This window comes from Orbicella faveolata, unplaced genomic scaffold (genome assembly GCF_042242905.1).
Source record: "Orbicella faveolata isolate gen_17 unplaced genomic scaffold, um_ofav_v1 contig_12, whole genome shotgun sequence".
NCBI lineage: Eukaryota > Metazoa > Cnidaria > Anthozoa > Scleractinia > Merulinidae > Orbicella > Orbicella faveolata.
The window spans coordinates 10,128,673-10,151,268 of record NW_028301539.1 but is presented as its reverse complement, the minus strand read 5'-3'; the positions used below and the strand labels follow the sequence as shown (position 1 = coordinate 10,151,268).

The 22,596-nt window shown below is 39.6% G+C and overlaps 1 protein-coding gene and 2 pseudogenes across 2 annotated transcripts; 2 read left to right on the top strand and 1 right to left on the bottom strand.

The window, feature by feature from the left end:
- Window positions 1-1,447: 1,447 nt before the first annotated feature.
- On the bottom strand, window positions 1,448-2,541 carry LOC149116539 (calmodulin pseudogene; annotated as a pseudogene).
- A 2,774-nt stretch (window positions 2,542-5,315) lies between these two features.
- Window positions 5,316-9,828, top strand: LOC149116538 (uncharacterized; annotated as a pseudogene). Its single transcript, XR_016205733.1, has 5 exons — window positions 5,316-5,500; window positions 6,656-6,912; window positions 7,349-7,460; window positions 8,883-9,199; window positions 9,444-9,828. The product of XR_016205733.1 is annotated as an uncharacterized LOC149116538 (transcript).
- A 3,709-nt stretch (window positions 9,829-13,537) lies between these two features.
- Window positions 13,538-22,505, top strand: LOC149116537 (uncharacterized). Its single transcript, XM_089283765.1, has 3 exons — window positions 13,538-13,606; window positions 21,228-21,546; window positions 22,300-22,505. The coding sequence occupies exons 2-3, from the start codon at window positions 21,237-21,239 to the stop codon at window positions 22,503-22,505; spliced, it is 516 nt and encodes a 171-aa protein (XP_089139891.1). The 5' UTR covers window positions 13,538-13,606; window positions 21,228-21,236.
- Window positions 22,506-22,596: the final 91 nt, after the last annotated feature.

Here is a 22,596-nt window from a genome sequence, read left to right as displayed (position 1 = left end):
GGTTATGAACAGTGGTAGCACGACTTTATTCTGGCCCATACAAAAGCTTGGCCAGATTTTTGTGGCCCATTGGTGACCAGATTAACAGGGCTCCACTCCCGGGGGGGGGGGGGGGCACTGCCATATATGGGCTATATAGGTATGTGCCGCTGTGAAGGGTATGGTTTTCAAGCAGTTTACTCTAGGATAAGGTATATAAATCAGAGCGTTTGGGTCTAGAATAGGGTATAATTTTTCACAAAACTGACTAGTTGGTTGAAGATTTTATGTAGACTAAAGAAACCAGGAATTGCCACTCAAAAATATAAAAAAATCAAATCGGCAAGTTTAAATTTACGCAAATCAGCCTCAACAGTGTCAATAGATGGGGGGGGGGGGGATTTGGGGAGTTTACTCTAGTAAAGGGTAGCAAAATTCAGCTGAACTAGCTCTGGTATAGGCTAAGGGTTCCAGTGTTCCAGCGGCACATCACCACCCAGAAATTCCCAAGGTACCTCCCCCGGGGCTCCACTGTAGTTAATTTTTTCCAAGGTTTAAACGTAATTTACAATTCAACTCAGGAGCAGATTCCAGAAGTCGGCACGGAAAGGCACCAGCGGCAGCCACTCTTACCCCACCCAGCAGCCATGTGAACAAGCCGGACCAAAACACTGATCCATGTCCCCTACTTTTTGAAAAGCACAAATCACAGCTACGATATCAATTAGGGCCGGCGTGAAGACACGTATGGTACTAATTACGGAGACCCAAACTAAGCTAATTTAATTTCTAATGGTAATTTTCTTAACTCACCACAAGACAGGCGAGTGAAGGATACTCAAAGAATCTACTTCTGGGCTATGGGAAATGAATTTTTTTTTCCATACTGATTTTGTCAGCCTGCTTGGGTAGCCAATCATACAGCAGGAGTGGTTAATGATCTTCCCAGTTTGCAGAAGTTGCCACAAGGACGAAAATAAACCCAGACAGTGGCTGTACATTATACCTATAGCCTCCTATGCAGACGGACAGCCTTTTTTTGCAATACTTGTCCCTGTACTGAAAACACTGTTCCTGCTAGGTTTGAAGGCTTTAGAACTTTCCTGTACTATGAATTTTGGGTAAATGTACCAGTCGCCATGTTTTTTCCCTTCAGAGGGTTGGCTTCTTCATTGTATTAACAAAACACACAACACTCATCAATCTTCTTATAGTGGCCCTTTAATGCTCCAGCAAAACAAGTCTGACAATAAATTATCAACACAAATGACTGGAAATATAGTACAGCACAAGAGGAGAGTTTCTCGCAGATATTGAACTCTTCACTTGAGAAGTTGTTCCGTGCTATCTACACACACTGTCATTATAGGACCAAAAATTAAGATGCACTCCTGGTTGAGTGTTACATGAAGTATAATACACCAAAATGGCTTCTGAAGGTCGACGAATCTGGCATGAGTTCAGATGTTTACTTTGATGTCATCATCGTCACAAATTCTGCAAGTAGAAAGACAAAACAAAATGTATCTCAGAACACTGTATCTTGGATTTGTACAAGTAGACATGTTCAGTAGTATCCAGACACAAATAACTCGCTTGCACAAATAATAGTGTATGATTACCTGGGCTGTGCCCTAGAAGTTCTCGGGTGCCACAGGCTACTAACTTTTGACTTTGAGCAACTGGGAAAGCTGACTTTTTTCATATAAGCCTAAGTGCTGGACACCCAGGATTTCATGGTTAGGAACCTCTGGGCTCCTTGAAATTTTTCTTACACCACAGCCTTGATTACTGAACTACATGTGTTTAGCTAGGAAGCAAAAAGGGTACTTTATACTACCAACATAGTTGCACAAGTGCCGCACCAAGAAACTGTTCTGCCAATGCAAGTTCAACAACAAGCTTCTGCATGCTTCTTAGAAAATGTTTCAACAGTGTTCCTTACCCTCGTAATTGACTTGCCCGTCACCATCGATATCTGCTTCCCTGATCATCTCGTCCACTTCTTCATCTGTGAGTTTCTCTCCCAGGTTTGTCATAACATGTCGCAACTCAGCTGCACTGGTGAAACCATTGCTGTCTTTGTCAAACACTCGGAAAGCCTCCTTGATTTCCTCTTCAATGTCGGTATCTTTCATTTTCCTTGCCATCATGGTGAGAAACTCAGGGAAATCAATCGTTCCATTACCTGTTTATGAAAACAAAATGTAAGCAAGGGAACTGGTCACTAAAACACATTGGAAAAAGACATAATCCCATGCATTTTCAGTCAGCGGCAACCGGATGTCTAACACTCTGTACGAAATACCAATATAAAAAAAACTAGAACTAGGATATTGTGGTTCCAGTTTGATTGTGCAAGTGTTTAACTTCAATAATGGTTTGTGAACATGTCAAGAAAGAGCAAATGCTGCGATAAATGCTGGTTTGCCCTTTGATTAAGTTGAAGGTTTCAATTCTTGGGGCTTAATTACAAAAAGAATCACAGCCTCTGGAGAAGAGATTGGAGGGTTGTCCAATACACCCGATCCGTAACGGGTCGTCAAACTGGTGACGGTCCATGACGGGTCGTGACGGCCCATCACTGTTTGTCAGTTTGTGACATCTCGGCAGATCATCACGTTTGGGATGGATGGTAGCAACCCTTGACCGTTTGCCACGTCACGAGGGACTTAGAAAAAATCATATTTGTACTATGAAGGGGGGTGAAATTGTCGGCAGATCGTCCCGATCGGGACGGATCGCGACAACCCGTGATGGATGGTGATGATTCCTGACAGTTTGTCCGTTCACGAGAGACTTAAATAATTTTAATGGTATTATGGAGGGAGGTGGAAATGTCGGCCGTACCAATCGAGACGGATCACGACATGTTGGCGGATCGTCACGACCAGGACAGATGGTGGCGATTCGTTACCGTTTGTCAGTTTGCGAGAAACTCATCATTAGTGTGCGTCGTTCTTTAAACTTGTGCGAACGTTTGTAGCCCCCCTTTTTTTAGAACAAGTATTCACACACTTCATTCGCCTGTTTATTTCTGCTATCCCTTTTCGCGACATGACTTCCGGTGTGACGGTCGAACCGGTCGATCCGTCACCCCTTTGTCGACCCTCTGTCGTTTAGGACCACAGGACACTGTAAGTATCGAGTTTGAAGTTGCATGACAATTTTTGCGTGACCCTGGCGTGATTTGTGTCGCCATCTTGTATTCTTAATTCGGCTCCTGATTGGTCCGATTTTTCAAGGCACCATCTTGGATTTGGAGAACAATAGAGCCCATTGCTCTCCAAACAATAGCCCATTGTCTTTCTCAGCTCCTGATTGGTTACCGGTCATATGAGCCACCATTACTACTAACACCCTTATATATGTCATGTAGGTATGGTTTCACTTTGTAATTGAGCCATTTTGGTCTGAGATAGTTTAGAGCTCGAGATTCTGATGTCCAGTTTGTTCCTGAAGAGGGAGGCGATCAATTTGGTATAATGATGAACCAGGTGGCTCTTTGTCATGGTTACCATCAACAGTATCAGAGTGGTTTTCAATCGAACGACGTAAGTCCAAAGCAAAGGTTATTACTCTGGCCAGCCACAATGGGCGCCATCAGGCAATCCAATGAACCAATCAAAACTCTTAAATACACGTAGCTGACGCAAAGCGAGGGAAAACGTGTGCGAGCGAGTAGTGATTGGTTTTGGTTGATCAAAAAGTATTATGCTTATTGATATAATGACTATGATTTTTGCACGTCTCTTATTGTGTTGGTTTACGTCAGACGTTTCTATTTTTTTCCAATGCTCACAGCGCTCAATGCATCGTGGTCAAAACTTGGTCCTCAGACAATCGTGGGGGGGGGGGGGGGGGGGGATACCAGAAGAACAAAACGACATTTCGCTCTCGTCAATCTTCTGCCTGTTCAAATATTCATGAGAGCTGATAATAATTTTTCGATCCTTTGGCAAGCAGATGATGTCAAAACTCACGCGCTCTCGGACCCTTTGAGCGCGCGCTGATGAGAATAGTGAAGATCTATAAAGCTGAAGAAAACTCTTTTGCAGATACGCTTTGCTCAGGCCATTAATTTTTCTTTGATGCGGTTTTTAGTTGTGCTTGGATGAGGCTATGGGCACATTTGTGGACTCCTCAGACAGGAGCTTGATGACAACTCAATTAATTCTAAATTTTTGCTTTCAGTCGGTACACTTGAGCTGTGCTCAGTTCTTTTTGAAATAAATATTTTTGACCATTTTTTGCCTTACTTTGAAAACAGGCAGTCACAAACAGTACTCCGGAGACCCAACTATAACTTTTATTTTAACGACACCTGTTTTAAGTCACTTAACACGTTTTGTCTAACTGTCGATCTGCCAAATAAATATGCGGAACACCTTTTTTAATTTTCCTTTTAAAATAAAATTATCATACGGTACCCGCGAAAATGTCTGCTTCAGCCACATTCAAGCGAAGAATAAAGACTTTCATCTTAATTCTTGGAACCGTCTTGCCATTTTCACATGGATGCTGCGGTAAATATTTCAAGATTTTAGTACATGTATGTACACTCTTCCTCTTCCATTTCCACCGTTTTAATCACTGTTTAGTTTGTCAGACGTCTTTTGTACCACTTCATTCTTAGACATTCCTCGTTTGCAAACAGCATTCGCATTCAAGCTTTCTATGATGGCTGTTCCTAGCTAATAGTTTTTGCAATTGTTCGCATGCGCGTGTTTTTCTGGCCCCCAGAAACGTTGCGTGAGGCTAATACTGAATGTCAGACTGTTCAATATTCAATTAGCTTATATCGTTACTAACGTTATTGCTTTCCTTTAGACCACAACTTTTGTACCAATGAAACTCCGTCTTACCCTGTCAAACTTGCTATTTGTCGTTTTATGCTTTTTTTTTCTTTCTACTTAAATATTTTAGTAGATAAAGGATAGAAGATGAAAGTCAATCCGAGAAATTGAATTTTGCTCATCATATTGACGAAAAATACAAGAAACCTAAAGTTTCTTGTATTTTTTGTCTGAGAATTATGCCTTTTCTCCCGCGCACCGTCTTTATTTTTGTTTTTCACTTTACTGCTAATTCCGACCTGTTAGTGCTGGAAATCCGCCAAAACAACATAGCCCGGTGGCATAAACATTCACAACTCTTCGTATCAAGCTGCCAGCGTTCATTCCCCATTGGTACAAACAACAAAAAATATCACCATTCTATGGCCCATTAGCAAATTTAATTTTAAGTTAGCCATTAAGATCTTGATCTTTCATAGCGGTAGCCGTTTTGCCACATCAAATTTTAACGCCTCTTTCGATTGCGTCGTTTAGTTAAACGGTGCTCCAGTTTTCCAAGCCCGTTTTGATCTCGAGGGCTTTTGAAGGATATAGAACAAGGAACTAAATTTTATCCGAAGTGTGAATGGCCTCATCCAGGAATTTTAAACGACCACGCACTCCCGTTATCTACATTCTTTCTGCTTTCTTTGGAATCATCTCTTCACGATGCTATGGATGTTCTGGTAAGAAACGTTGCCCTCATTTTCGTTTTGTTTCCTAATTTCGTTTTATCGTTTTGCGCTTTTTTTTTTTTGGCCTAGAATTCGGCCAATTTAAGGTTGTTAAATTAGGGATGTTTATTCGGCCGATTTAAGAATATATTTACATAGGGCTATTCTGGAGTCATGAGTTTCATAAGGTGATTTTGATAAATTTTTTAGTTCTTTTTACATAAGGTCATTTACCCCTGGCTGATATTGATCCAATTTTTCTTCATAACTCTAGCTTTCTCTTTTACATTCATGACACGTGAAACTACTACTACAAAATTAAAACTAGCTGCATCTTTGATCGCGGACCGCTTTATAAATAATTATGATTTTTTTGCTCTTCGAAAGCAAGGTATAATTTTTTTTATTGTTATTAGTTTCTTTTTCTTTCCTTTTCATTAGCTGGATCTTTAATATCAGAAGAGTACGGAATTAGCTGCTATTCGGTCGCTGTGTGGCCGTATGCGGAGTTTTCTTTCGTTGTGCAAACTTGAGTTCTTCTTGGCTTTCCAGCCCGGTCTAAGAATTTAACTCTTCCTGCTTAGAAATTTGGAATAACGCCTAAAACCCTAAAAGGGAGTTTCGCTAGCTTTGTAAACCAGAGACTTGATAAGAAGAGAATCTGGACGACATTTGGTCAAACGACCCCTCGAAATATTGGAGTTAACAGAAAGATACCAGCTACATATGCATTTGCAAATAAACTCTAACATCGTACATGATAACAATGCCCTCTCTCATAATTTCTTGTCTCTAAATAGATTATTCTAGAATCAATATTTGTATGAATTCAAATTATAAATACATTAGCTGCTGCTGCGCTCATTGAGAGATTATGTTCTTCAATACAAACTAACATTTTGGAGCAATAAACGCCTTGCTCCCTAGCATTTTTTATTTCTCTAAACTACTCCGGGATTTTTTTTTTCCTTAGCTGGGTGTTACGTCTAAATTAATTTCTATTTTCATTCGAGGTGAAAGCGCCCGAAAATATGCATAATGCTCAGACATCATGAATATTAAAAGAGCATTAATAAGAGGAGTCTAAACATGTACAGGCAAGATGAATGCAAATGACTTTTACAATTCCTGTCTCTAAGTTGACAGCTACATGTTTGCCTTCTTCAGATGATGAATGTCGCATGATCATATTTAAGGAACCAATAGCAAACAGAGAAATGAGGGGCCACGTGATCAAAATGGAAGAGGTACCTAATCAGGGGAGCTGCCGGGTGTTGTGTTTTATTGAGCCCAACTGTGTGTCCATCAATTTTGGGCCTTTGCGGAAAGGGAAATACAAATGTGAGTTGAATAACGCCACTGAAGAGAGCAAACCTGTCCCCGTGCTGCATGAGAAGGTGGATTACATCTATCTCGGTATCAAGGTGAGAAGTTTGACTGTTGAGTTTCAGTCAGTGTTCAGTTCAGCTGTCTAATAGCTGTATCCGTTTGTGAGACATTGACAGTGCTTTTTTTCTTCGCATGTAAATTTTTCGTTTATGTTTGGTCTGTCTGCCAACCAAAATTTAGTGTTTGGTCAAACACTCGAGACAGTGTTTGATCACATTTCCAAACACCGCAAGGTTCGTCAAAAAAAAAAAAAAAAAAACTCCGCTGCGTGTCGTAATTTCAACTACATATATCTTCTCGGTGTTTGGAAATGTGGTTAAACACGGTCTTTTCTTGTTTGATATAACACCTCACGATGTGACAGGACAGACGCATAAAAAGCTGGCGTCAGTTTGTTAAGTATAAATCGGAAAGAGCATATGTGGACAACTGATTTTTCAATATTTTTTACACTCCATTTTTTTAAACCAGAATCCCTGCAGCCGCAGCCCATGTTTTAACAATGGAACTTGTCAAGTAGGATATACAGCAAAAGACTTCCGTTGTAAATGTTTACCAGGATTCACTGGGGAGCACTGCGAAGGTAAAAGTGAAATCTTAACAAAGGAAACATTTAGTAACCTTCTGGTACAGCTAGAGCAATATGTATACTTCGAGTTGGAGACGGCGAGAATAAATCGTATGGAAAATTTCACCAAGATTCTTTGGACCCGAATCGAACTGAATTGGGCCTTTAATGTGGGCTTGATTTGCGCTTTTGTTTCCCTTGTATTTGGTAGTAGTGCTTACAACACTACCACCAAATACAAAAGTATTAAAAGCTCTTAAATAGAAACTTGAATGCTGCGTCTAAAACCTCCTTGAAAGCCTTTTAAAAAAAGTGCAACGCGTTGTTTACAGAAAGTAATGCTAGGATGACGCCAAAAAAAAAAAAAAAAATTCACGCTTAAATGAGCTGTACTATAGTCATCCAGCTAGAAATTATGACTACGAGAAGAAGGCTTCAGCAAAAATATGGCTTAACTCTTTCACGGTCAAATGGTCGCTAAAAAAATACCGTTTTTAACCCTTAAATCAGGTTTATGGCTGCCATGACGCTAAATGGCCTTGCTAGGTTTTGCTGAAAAAAACTATTTCTTGCCAAACAGATAGATTTCCCCAAGATTAAGCACAAAAATGTAGAATATTTTAATTTGGTGGATGCGCATAAGCCATTTCTTTTCTTTTTGCGATTTCCCTTTCCGAATGTTTTTATTGATCTTTTCCTTTCATTTTTCTCGGCCCTTTCACTCTCGCTACTTTTTACGTTTCATATTCTTTCCAGCTGCCGTAAAAAAGTTTGGTGTAAATTATGGGCAATGCCTGGAAATGGGACCTTGATCAAGTATAGGTATAATGGGCCATTTTACCACCATTTTGCACCAAAACTGATAACGTTTTTCAATTTGCTACGTCAGAATGCCGTCAATATCCAAAACCTACTGTTGTGCGAATATCCTAGCTCTACCATCTGCTTAACAAGAATATCTGGTGACATTTAAATTGTTCACGCCACAAGTGGTACAGAGAGCACGACTATTAAGTAGCCGTATATGACTCCTTGGGCGTCAAAGGGTTAACACGGCTTTCAAAGTACTGTTGCCCTGAACTATCTAGAATATCTGGATCCAAGGTAAAACATTTCTGGAGAGAATTTTTGCTGGAAGATCAAAATTTATGTATCTTAATTTTTTTAATTTCACGGAATATTTTGTCACTTATGATCTGTCAACATGTGTCATCTATGGTCGTATGATTTGGCTTGTCTAAGGAAATTGTCTAGGCCATCCCTTGCATTTGCTACTAAAGCCTCGAATCATTTGATAAAAAAACAAAACAAAACAAAACAAAACAACAACAACAACAACAACAACAACAAAAACAGGGACGGTTGTATCAGGATTTTCCAAAATTAAAAAAAAAAGACACTGTTATCTCATTCGTTCTTCTTCTTATATATTCACAGCTTGCAACTTCGACTTCGAGCGTGGGATTGATGGCTGGAAAAGGACTGGTACAGTGTTTAATAACCAACCAACTTTTGGTGACAACCCTACTGCCCGCAATAGAAGACAGCCATCCAAACACCAGGGGGACTGGTGGATAGGGGGATTCGAGAACAGGCCTTCCAAAGAGGCACAGGCGGGAGCCATTCAAGGAGACGGACCCATAGGAACTCTTACAACCCCGAGCTTTCGTATTATTGGTAGAAATATCTCGTTTCTCATCGGTGGAGGCTGTGACGTGACTGTCATTCGCGCAGAGCTACTGGTCGACAACGTGGTGAGAAGTAAATCGATCTCTCCAGCCTCTCTCGAACGTCTCTAAGATTTCATGAGAGGTTATTGGTGTTAATGAGTAGAATAGAGATTATAGGGTGTGGTAGCTACGCAAGTAATTGGATTCATGTACTCAAGGATTGTGAACGGTCATCAAAATTAAATTAGATTAATTTAATTAAATCAAGTGCAATTCAAATTACTTCTTTTCCTTGTGATCTGAGAATTCTTGTCTGTTTGTATTTAAGGTCGTCAGAAATAAGACTGGTTACTGCACGGAGACGATGCGCCGTAAAAGCTGGGACGTCGAAGACTTGATTGGTAAAACTCGCTCGAGTCAGGCTCATTGATGCCAGCTCTGGCAAGTGGGGTCACATTAACTTTGATGATCTCAAAGGCGACATTATTTGTGACAAGGATTAAGGATTGGATGTGATATTGTACTAAGTGAGCAATGTTTAGAAGAACTGAGTTGTTCTGCCAAGACATAATCTCCTAGTTTGAAGGCTTTAATCATTGCAATGACAGCGCTACGTAAACCGCTTTACTCTATAAAAAAGAAAAATAACTAAAACTGTAAATTAGTAAGCGTTAAATACCTTGCAGCAATAAACCGGTGATAACAAATAACAAGCTGGGCTCACATTTGATTTGTTTCTTCCGTACCTCTTAGTTTTACTTTCTTCCCTTATTTGAAGACAAGGTGTTGTTGCGCAATAGCTTCGATTTCAAACTTGTTTAGCCTTGGGAGGGGGATAGAGACTTGAAGTGCCCGTGGTGATTTCGATCTATCCTTGTTTGAACAGCAATCAAGCTTTGAACAATAACCATCTAACTTCTCGCGCGCTGATTGGCTCATTTTTATCATCAATAAGAGTACAGAGGGATAAAAGTTTAATTTGTGTAAGCTTTTAAGTTCCATTTTCAGCTATCAAACCGTCAACTTTTTAACTAATGAGATTTTATGGACTTTTTTAAGTAGCCAATCAAAAAGCGAGAAAAGCTATTGACAATGGTCGCGTCATTTTGAATAGAATTTCGCTTATCTTTGTTTACGGCAAGTTTACGGCGTCTTTTTCCCCTCATTTATTCCCGGCAATTGACCATTTTGGGGTCTTGTTATTGTAAAAAAAAAAAAATTGACTTCAGTTTTTCATGCGTCTCCCCTCTTATTGATGATAAATTTCGTCATAACAACGTCAAAGTTTACTGCAGAACCACGAGCCGCAGGCTCGTGGTTCCACAGCCACTTTGACAACGTTATGACGCAATTTATCATCAACAAGAGAACAGACGTATAAAAACTGACGTCAATTTGTTAACTAGTCGTGAAACATTGTGACCTTTCCTGAAACTTAATAAGGAATATCGTGGTGCGCTTAGATTTTGACTTAGGGACTTGACGTTTCTATGACAACCATATTTGCACTTGCATTTATTTACGTGAGAGTAAACTAAAAATTTAAAGTCGGTTAAAATACTAGTTAAGGTGGTTGTCAATAGTTTCCAGCTCTTTTTATCACTTCTACTTTGATAGACCAATACTACTATTCTTTGTTCAATGATCCTGCAATGGCATCACACAAATGCCCAATCATTGTTAACAAGTTGTGCTCATCCTTTTTATATAACACTTTAACATTTCAACAACACAACCTCTCAGAAACACTCTTAATTTTAGCTTTAAGTGCTTATAACCCAAAAACGAGCTCAATGATCCTCATTTTTAATCATGGAATTGGGATAAGCATGATAAGATGAAACATTTTAAAAAGTTTCAAAAATTCTTTGGGGAGGGTTCAGAGCCACCTTAAATTTTGGACCCCACCAGGAGTCAAATACTCGGAGTCTCCAGCTCCCATATTAACCCTTGGAGTGAACTCTTTTCGCCCCCCTTTTTTATTTATAGCATCTGACTCCTGGGAGTTTTCACAGGGAGCCACGTCTTTAAAACACCCAATCAGATCACCCAATTATTTTAACATTCCACTATAGTTACGGAAGCCGTAATCGCACGTTATGATGACTAAAAGTAGAAGGAAAGTGGACTGACAATTCCAAACAAAGCTCAATGTTGTTTCTTCCTTCGAAATAACAAAGTTTCTACATTGCTTTATCCGGACTGAGTTTTCAGAAGCCAAAATCATTGGATCGTTTACTTACACTACAGGCAGGATTGTTCCAAGATCGATGAGAAAGTTTGGAAATACGAGCTATACAGACACACACTGTCTGCCCCGAATTAATTGTACGCTAGATAGAAGTAGAAGGCGAATTGGGCAATTTATTTAAAATATTGAGAGCACTCGGCATTCCGGCGAGTGACTCCCAAAATGACTGTAATTTTAACTCGCCCACGCAGAAAAATGCCTCTTCTCCCAAAAGTACTCTCCGCGATGACTCAAAAACCATATGTTTTGTGGGGGTATCTCGTAATCACGGAAACGCATCTTGCCATTTCGTGTTGGGCTTTCTCAGACTTGTTCTGCCTCCTTCGGATCACGGACCGATTTCACTGTTTATCCTCGTCAGTTTTATCATCAACCTTTGACACGTTTCCGTCGTTTTGCCTGAAAAACAGCTTAACGAACAGCTGGCACTTCCTAATTCGCCTATATCCCTAGAATCGAGACATTGGGGAAGTCAAACACCTTGTCGGCCCGTGGAAGTTATACTAAAAGACTTTCAACCCAAAGATAACTACAATTTTAGTTTTCTTTAATTTTTCTTCTTTTAATTTTCTTTATCAGGTTCATTCCTTAGCCAAGGAAACATCGTAGTCCCTCTCGTGTGCCATCTTCCATTCCCATGCCGTAGTTCTTGGTTTTCACTCACGTGATCGACAGTTGTGTTTTCTCACGGAAACAAAGACAAGATTCACATAAAAATAGAGTTCAATTCCCGGAGGTTAAATTTTGGGCTCCAACATGGCCGTCGTTTCTTTGTTTAGGGGCTCCAACATGGCAGTCAGGACGTCAGGCGAAAACTAAGAAATACGTGGCGGCTCAACTAGAGACCAGCGGTATCACTATATACATACACGTGTAACCGTTATCTAAATTATTACTAAGATAAAAACGCATTTCATTTTGCCCCGTTTATGAAACAATAAGTTGCATTTTATTGACAAATTAGTTAAGCTTCTCGAAAGATTAAAAAGGTATGATTTAGAGATATTCTTGCCAAAATAGAAAATAAAAAGGACTGTTGTCATTATTTAAGCTTAAATAATTTCCTAAAACTGAAAATCGTACTCGCCAAACGGGCGAGTGATCTTTGATTGGTACTCATCCGACACCGCTTTTTACGCTCATGTGGGCTAGCAGGCGAGCACTAATTTTTAACACTCCTGAGTTACAGTTAATTTTGGATATATTCTCATCTGTCGTGCGTAGTTGCCTAGCAAAATCCATTATTTTGTATGTTAATGACGTGATGAAAAGGGAACAAATTGTACAGTGGTTGGTCTTAAGCGATTTTTCCCACGGCACGGCCACAAAATTAAAGTGTGAAGCCGTCTCCAAGACTTATTCGATTTGACTTTACAACCTGCGTGCGTAACGTATTATAACACTCGTTTTGTACCTTCAGTGCAGCTAATATCCTAATTTTTAACGACACCAAGACCATTATATTTAGGTGTCAATCAATCTATGTTAATAATAGCGACCTTTTAACACAGATGTTTTAGAACCACGGATGTGAACCGTGAGTTAATGCTTTTCCTTCTAACTCGTTTTCACCCGGCCCCACAAATGAGTTGGAAGTTCTCCTTTTAGCGTCTACAACCTGACGTTTTTTAACAAAAAGTTGATAAAAAGCGCCAGAAGAAAGAAAGTTCGACTTTCTGTCCAATTTTTTTTCTTTCAAAAACTACTGCTGACAAGAAATATTTATAAAAATGGAAATAGAAGACGTTAACGATGTTGTTTTTAAATATAGCTGTAATAAAAACAAAACAAAAAAACGCCCGCTTGGGTAGCCAATCACAGCGCAAGATTTTGTTCATCTACCCGGTCACGGAGCTAGCAATGTATGTAATAAAATATTTATATATATATATATATTAATATTGGGTTTCAGCATAATAGCTCATTGAAGCCTTTACAGGCTGTTTATGCCCCTTAACATGCTGAACTTATAGCTTGCAAGCAATTCAATGCAAGGCTATCACAGTATCTAGGACTGTCGCTATCTTTCGCTGAGGTACTGGAGAGGAATTCTGCCATTTACTAAAAATAACAGCTTTATCTAGAGCGGAGTTTGGGAAAAAGAAAACGTCTGTATTATAATAGTGCTTAATATTCCTTAATGTTTGTTTTATATTTTATTACACAGAAGCCTTCAATTTCTTCTTGGCGAAGCCGTAAAAACCGTGGTCGAAGAAAACCGAAAGTAAGACAGCAGAAAGGTTAGTATAAGGAGCTACTGATAAGGAACGATGAAGATCCTAACACCAGGAAGATCCTGCATCGAAGACGAAAAAACTTTCCGTTTTGTTTATAGTCAAAAAATTCTGTTGAGGTGGTAACCAAGTGAAGTAGGAACTGAAAGTGAAACATTGTCTGTCCTTAGCAGTTGACCGCCTGGGCACCATTATGTTTTTATGCTCTTAAGAGTGAATTTTTCTAATTAGCATACATAGGACGGCAGAAGTCGAGAAATCGATTCTTCTCTCTTTTTGTCCACAAATAGCCCTTTGGTAGATATGAAACGTGATATAGTTTTTTGGAACTCGAAGTGCTTTAAATTCGAGAAAATCGAGGGAAACGATTTTCGCGTAGACGGTCGCGAAAAATGGCTGATCACAAAGACTTAAAATTAGTAATCTAAACTTAATTTGCATTCGAGTGTAAAAGAGAACTAAAACTTATCAATACTTTTTCTTGAAAGACAAAGTATTCAGCTATCCAAAACAGGTTAGAACTTGACTTGAGCGCCATTTGAGAATAAACACACAATTTAAAAAAAAAATCCCTTTCGGTTACTAGGTGGAATTCCTAATTTAGGAATAAAATTCAGAGATATTTTTCGACATGTGCCATGACTCCAAATTCCTTGAAACTTCGCCTTTGGAACACTTTTATGTTGTTGTAAAACATGTATTAAAATCAGTTTGGGTTATTCTTCGAGTGGTTTTTGAGGCCCGGCTGAAAAACTCCGATTTTACCTAAAACATGACGAAAAGTAAACAATGGCTTCTGCGTGTTGGTCTGAGGGCAAGCGAGTACAGGCATTTAAATCCTTAGGGTATGAGTTCTTTGAACTAATAAGCAAATTGTTTGCTTGCCCCTGTAATAAAACTGTTCAATCTCAACGCCAGAGTAACTTTATTTAATCTGAATATGTTTTATGGCTTCGAATCCTAGACATTGTGACGAGATGACGATTTCACACCAAGGAGAAACAAGAAGTCGAAAATGTTTTACTACGCGGCCTTCCAATTATCAATTTAAGATAGCTGGTCGCTGAAGGAGACATTTACTTAATTACAGCTTAAAACAGTTACGTTTTCTGTAACGCATCAGGTTCGGTTGAAAAAAGTTATTTCAGGGTCGGCAATACAGGTTAAATTTGGTAAAGAAATCTTAAGGTTTCATTGTTTATTTTGTTTGCAAGTCACGTTTTCATTCCCGGCCGTGGAATTCACTATGTCCTACGGCAGAGACCAGAATGGGTTGTTTTACTTCGCGTTTGGAACACTTTTATGTTGTTGTGAAACATGTATTAAAACCAGCTTGGGTTATTCTTCGAGTGGTTTTTGAGGCCCGACTGGAAAACCCCGATATTACCTAAAACGTGACGAAAAGTAGACAACGGACTTCTACGTGTTGGTCTGAGGGCAATGCGGTATAGGCGTTTAAAGTCCTTGTATTATTAGTTCCTTGTACTTAACACTTTTATGTTGTTGTGAAACATATATCAAAATCAGCTTGGGTTATTCTTCGAGTGGCTTTTAACGCGCCGCTGAAATAACCGGATTTTAACGAAAACATCAACAAGAAGTAAGCAATAGACTGCTTGGGTGTTTTCCTGAGGCTTAGAGACAGAAGAGACCGCTGAAGTAAAGCGGTTTAACTTCTTTCATTGTCATATTTTCGTTCTGCAGGTCGATATGCTTCTTTTAAAGTAAAAAAAAAAAAGGATAAAATGAGTTTTTTCATACATTCAAAAGTACCTTCACTCACAAGGAAAATTTCAATCTTTCTACGTGAAATTAGATCACTGGCAAACGGATAATGTGTAGATTTCACAATCACGGACCGCAATTCTAAACAATTCAACCTGTTTAACTGTGTACATGTATAAATTAAAGTTACAGAGTTGCTTTACTTCAGTTGAATATGGAAAACGGGACTGCAAAGTAAATGCGAGCAGGCGCTTATTTTCCAACCTTCTAATATAGGACTTGCCCATTTACAAGGTACAACGGAAGGTATACTAACTTGCGCCGACAAAAAGAACAACATTGATCGCAAGAAAGATTTCCGCTGGTAATCTATGGTTGGCCATTCGTTTCAAAATTACGACAGGGTATACGCGGGTTTTTCTGCCGCGTATACTAGTTTACATACGTTACGTATGGGCTTTAAGGTCATATATACGACCGTTTAGATCGCGTATATACGCATTTTCAAAGGGCCACACATTTGCGTAAATTCAAGCGCGGGGATATGCGAAATAAATGCCCAAATATACGCGTCCTACAAGGACCCATATGTGCGCGTGCTAAAATGCGCGTATATGCGGGTCTCGTAAATTATGTTGTATATGCCAGCACGAAATGGGCCTTTTTAAGAGAACGGCTGTTCATGTATGATAGCAATGAAAATTACTTTAATTAGGAATCGTCAATATGGCAGCAGTGGTAAAATGGCTTGTCTTGCTCTATCTGCTATTTAATGTTTGTTACTGCAGCTCTCCAGTGAATGAACTTCTAGAAACAGTTATGCGTGTTTTGAATGACTGTTCAAGATTTTATCCTAACGCTAATCGTCGTGAAGTTGCTGTGGATTACTCTGTATATCGTTTAGTGGCCTGCGTAGCTTGGCGGGTTTTAGGCAATTTGAACGCGCTAAGAAAGCGGCCAAATGCGGCGCAGCCACGAGGAGCCTGGGGGGGGGGGGGGGGGGGGGTCCTGCTCGTTTTCGCGGCTTTGTCGCTTTGTGCGCTCGCGCTCAAATTGCTTAAGAAATATGCTAAATCGTCAAGCTACACAGGTTAATCCTTTAGTTGATTCATTGGACAGAGGTACCAACGCGAATGCTGAGAGGATACGGCCTCTAGAATTGCTGGTGAGGCAAATGTAATATTTACTACTTAGATGGGAAATGTTTGCATTAAGAGCAGTTTTATGCACCTCAGTGTACTCCCATTAGCTTCTAATGGAAGAGTGGGTCGTCCAGCCCATGATATATCAATACCTCAAGGGGAATTTTAGGAAACAGAATGTGATTTTAGTGTAAGTCCTTTTGGGTCTTCACCAGATAATTCATCTGGTTGGGTGTTATCATCAAATGTGTTCCTGACAGCTAGTATTTCCAGTATTACATATATCTTGTAAAATCACTGCGTTCATCCATATTGGTTGTGCGTGCAGCATGGTTATTCCATGCCTCAGCTAGGAGGTTTAACTGGTTGTTAATTCTGGAAAGAAATATTTAATACAAACAGAACAGATCGATTACGCTGCTCGATTCCAGGATGCCATTTTCTTCCATCCGGTAGAACAGAGTGTAGTAGAACTGACTGACCTCAATAAAGACTTCTCTCCAGAGACGTTCGATCCACTGGTTGTGTACAGACAACCCAGCAATTTTGCTTCCCCTATTAAATCCCCTGTGCCATAGCATAGCTCTTCCTACCTCTAAATCTTCATCCCCTTCGTCTGAACACACTCTACAGGGCAATCCATAACTTTGCGCAGCAGCTAAGAACAGAGCCGAGAGCCCAGTCGCAGCAGAATTTTTTGTTGCACAACTTAAAGTCTAAAGCCCTGTCAAAACCACCATGTATTATAAACCTCCAACTGATAAGGCAGTGTATGTAGTCCATCAATGTGCCAGAGAGAATTAGGTCTCCTGACGCCTTGTGATGGTATTGAACCACCTTAAATCAGACCCTGCTGGGTCAGTTCGAAAAAAACTTTCCCTTACACGCTGACGCTGAACATAGATGTTTCTACTTCGCAAATGACCCAGCATGATACTGATACCAGAATTGGAAAACCCACGTCCGTCTTATTTCTCGAATCAGCAGGGCCGGGTTGTTCGAAAGCCGGTTAACGCTAACCCAGGATTAAAAGTTAACCCAAATATAAATTTTTCTCTATAAAAATGTCTTCCACTGCTTATGCTTTGTGTAGTTTGCGATTACTCAAGATCAAAACTGAACTGCAAACATTTCCCATCTATGTAGTAAGTATTGAATTTGTCTCACCAGCAATTCAAGCGCCAGAATTTTCTCAGCATTCGCTTGGACACCTCTGTCCTAAACGGTGAACAGAATCCACAGTAACTTCACGACGAACGATGAAGTTCTCTGCCATGTTACGATTAGCGTGGGGATAAAATCTTGAACAGTCATTCAAAACACGCATAACTGTTGCTAGAAGATCATTCACTAGGGGAGCTGCAGTAACAAACATTAAATAGCAGATAGAGCAAGACAAGCCATTTCGCCACTGCCGCCATATTGACGATTTTTAGTTCAAGTAATTTTCATTGCTATGATACACGACCAGCCATTCCCTTAAAAAGGCCCATTTCGTGTTAGCATATACAACGTAATTTACGAGACCCGCATATACGCGCATTTTAGCACGCGTATATATGGGTCCTTGTAGGACGCGTATATTTGGGCATTTATTTCGCATATCCCCGCGCTTGGATTTACGCAAATATGTGGCCCTTTGAAAATGCGTATATACGCCGTCTAAATGGTCGTATGTATGAGCTTAAAGTCCAAACGTAACGTATGTAAACAAGTATACGCGGCAGAAAAACCCGCGTATACCCTGTCGTAATTTTGAAACGAATGGCCAACCATAGTAATCCTGACATAGCTGCATTTACAGATTTCTATTCTTCTCTCCTTCGTAACCTCTTCGTGGAACGGATACCATGGTGGATAGCGGCAAATTGGTGTCACCCAACCTGTCTTTTCGTATCGCTACCAAATAGGATCTGACCTCTGACTTTCCTCGAGAATCTCGTTCATCAGTTTAAGCGCCGTTAATGGAACAATAACTGACCAGAGTCCACCCGCATTGCTTAGCAATTCTTCTGATCCAAAAACACAACAGTTCATACTTTTAAAACATACCAAGGATAAACGATAGAAACCTTTAAAAAAGATCCGCATTTGCGAACTTCTGTCGTCTGACCTTAAACCGCTGTATATATGACGTGTCACGTCTTCCGAAAGCAAACGAAGTGTTAACAAAAGTCTCAAAATTAATTTAGGGTAGAGGTTCGATCATTATATGTTTCCAGTATGTTTTGCACGATGGCAAAAAAAACAAAAAACAAAAACAAACAAACAAACAAAGCGAAAAAAGAACAAGAGAACTGAGGATACATTTTGTTTTTACATGCAGCGTGACGTCTAAAGTAGAATTCTCTTGGGAAAATACTGGGTAAAATAAATTAGCTTAATGGATTTGGCGTGCTTAAATATTCTATTCGGCAGTCTAGCTAACCATTACAAGCGGGTCTTTTAGTGAGTCATGGATTGCCAATAGCAGAAAGTCGAACCAAAGTGACTAGAAAACATTGCAAAAAAATAACTTCGCTTTGGCGGGAAATATTTCTGACCGAACTTTTAATTGAAATTCGCGTGACCTTCTTTTTAACTAAACTATATATTGACAAAGTTACTAAAGACTATCGGAAACATGTTTTACTTCGCAAATAAACGGCCGCACTTTCGTAAAACAACCCATTCTGGTCTCTGCCGTGGGACATAGTCAATTCCACGGCCGGGAATGAAACCGTGACTTGCAAACAAAATAAACAATGAAACCTTAAGATTTCTTTACCAAATTTAACCTGTATTCCCGGTCCTGCAACCAAACCTGATAGTTACAGAAAACGTAACTGCTTTAAGCTTTAAATATCTCCTTCAGCGGCCAGTTATCTTATAATTGGAAGGCCGCGTGGTAAAACGTTTTCGACTTCTTGTTTCTTCTCGGTGTGAAATCGACACTCGTCACAATGTCTGGAATTGGAAGCGATGAAACATATTCGGATTAAATAAAGTTTCTCTGGCGTTGAGATTGAACAGTTTCATTACAGGTGGAAGCAAACAATTTGCTTATTAGTTCAAAGAACTCATACCCTAAGGATTTAAATGCCTGTACTCGCTTGCCCTCAGACCAACACGCAGAAGCCATTGTTTACTTTTCGTCATGTTTTAGGTAAAATCGGAGTTTTTCAGCCGGGCCTCAAAAACCACTCGAAGAATAACCCAAACTGATTTTAATACATGTCTTACAACAACATAAAAGTGTTCCAAAGGCGAAGTTTCAGGGAATTTGGAGTCATGGCACATGTCGAAAAATATCTCTGAATTTTATTCCTAAATTAGGAATTCCACCTAGTAACTAAAAGGGATTTTTTTAAAAATTGTGTGTTTATTCCCAAATGGCGCTCAAGTCAAGTTCTAACCTGTTGTGGATAGCTGAATACTTTGTCTTTCAAGAAAAAGTATTGATAAGCTTTAGTTCTCTTTTACACTCGAATGCAAATTAAGTTTAGATTACTAATTTGAAGTCTTTGCGATTGGCCATTTTGGTGACCGTCGAGGCGAAAATCGTTTCCCTCGATTTTCTCGAATTTAAAGCGCTTCGAGCTCCAGAAAACCATATCACGCTTCATATCTACCTAAGGGCTATTTGTGGACGAAAAGAGAGAAAAATCGATTTTTCTACTTCTCCCGCCAAATTCAAATTTTACTTGGTTTTTGTTGACATTTGCTCTCAATCTCTAGTAATAGGATCTTAATACCAAGCGAAGGTAGTTTACATAGTGCTACGATCTTCCTTACGTAAGAATGTATGAGCTTATTAGCGCTTTAATTATCCACACAGAAATTAAACAGTGTTTGTGAAACAATATTGAATATCAGACCTAAAGAGCTAATACCTTCACCATGTTTCACCAAGTTTCACCACCTCTTTAATTGTTTGGAGTCAATTAAGATGAGCCCCTATTAATATAAAACAAGGAATTAGTCGCCTGAAGCACTTGATTTGAATTACACTTCACCACGGATAATTCAAGTAGAATATCAAGTGGAAAAAATTATTACCGTGATAACAGGAGAAGAGATGAGACTAAGGTTTCAAATTTCCATTCTATAGTTACTCTCCGTTCAGTTCAAAGAGTTAAATATCTTACAATATCATTAAGAACCCTTATGCCAAAAGCCAGAGAAAGGTTATTTTGCAATTTCCTCCAATACGTAAATTAAAATGAGTTTGATGAATCCATCAAAACAGATGTCAAACTTACGTATTCGTACTCGCTTTGTTTTGAACAGAGCCAAAAAGGTTCAAAAACTTAACCGCCAAGCTAATAACATCTATAGTCAGAAGAAATAAATGTTTTCAATAATTGACCTATTAGTTTGCGCACGCAACCCGTGAAAGCCAAAACATACCAGAATTTAATACCACCCGTCGTGTTCGCACGGACGAGTTAAAATTTTCAAACCTCCAGCCCTTTTGGTTTTTCTTATCTGTTTGCCCAAAATGGAGAAGCGTTGTTCAGGGGACATTCTGTGTTGTAGTCCATTCCCTCTCATTTTGGGATTAGCAATTCGCCGGTCGATGGTCGGCTCATTAACCTGGATTGATCTACTCATGCTAGGTAACAGTAATTGCTAGGTAGTAAGTTGAAGCTGTGGACTGAATTTAGATCATTTTTTTATTAATATTGCAACTTGAACCATACCTTGAGTTTGGTGAATGTCCTACTTAAATTAATAATTTTAAATTTTGATAAATATCTCTTACATTTACAAATTGAAAGACCAGGAAAATGCTGTGGACTGTTCCATGTTCCTTCTTCTTCGCCGGCTTCTTTATGGACTGCGTATCTGCTGGGGAGCAATGCAGACAGGAACGGAGCATAAATGGGATGGCTCTACAAGGATTCGTCTTTAAAAAGTTCTCCGTAAGAGCCTTTCACGAGTGTGATATCAGCTGTGAAAGAGAACTCACCTGTCAAAGCTATAACTACGTCATAGGGGAAAATTCGTGCGAACTGAATGACAGGACCAAGGAGGCAAGACCTGAACATTTCCGCTCAGATCCGGCACGTGTTTACTTACGACGCTTGAGCAATCGGGGTATCTACAAAACTTTAACGAAGCTTTAAAGCGTAAGCGCTTTTCAGAGGCGGATGTCAACAATAAGTCTTATGCTTTTTTCTTTAGCGCCTATTATCGACTTTTAGTGAAGCGTCTCGGAGTACCTTTTTCAGCTTCAGGTATACAATAAGGTAGAGATTTCACAATTTGAGGTGTACGAGAGGATAGGGAGAGCTGTCATATATTTCGAACAGAAGCAAAAAGTAAATGACAAGACTGGACTTCCTCTTTGGAGATTCGTCCATACGACCAGCCAGTTGCACTCCCCGATTATGGCTCCTGGTAAGTACGTTTACCTTTTTTCAATAAAAGGTATACGAAAAGGGCATCTTTTGTGTCAAAATGGAACATAAAATGGTAAAGGACTGGTCCTCAAGGCGGAGGTAAAAATTAAAAACCTTGCGTTGGGTAACCCCTTCCCCGTGGGGAGAAGGGGGTTAAAAGTGCATCAAAAGGAAAAACATAAATTTCCGTTTGCGGTTGCAATCCTTGGTTCAGTGACATCTCGTTTTCTAATATTGAAAAAATATCTCAGGTTTAGTAGGCTTTGTTTTCCCGAGGGTTTGACGTTCATCAACTATCCTTAAAAAAAGGTTTTTTTTTTTTAGAACATTAAGTTTTTGCTCGCAGCTATTAGCGTACAGGCTTTCGTTCGACAGAGACTATTATCACAATAGAAACCATAGTATGCTTAGCACGTTTTGTTATATGTTATTTTTTCCTTGATTAAAGCTCCTCTAGGTTCCATTCCGGAGCTCCCAACGCATTCGTGTCAGGAAATAAAGGCAAGCGAAGGCAAAGACACCATTAGCAGCAAGTACTGGCTTGATCCAGCCGGGAATGGAACGGCAGTTTTGGTTCATTGCGACATGAACTTAGGTTACTGTCAACAGTCTGTATGTCTGTTGTGTGTTAGCTTAGAAATTAAGGATTCTTGATTCGCTCTTCCACAGTTAGCTTGGGGGAAGCAGGGTGGGAGGGGGGAAGGGGAGGACGGGAAGCTCTCAAGCTACATTCGTCAAACTTTGT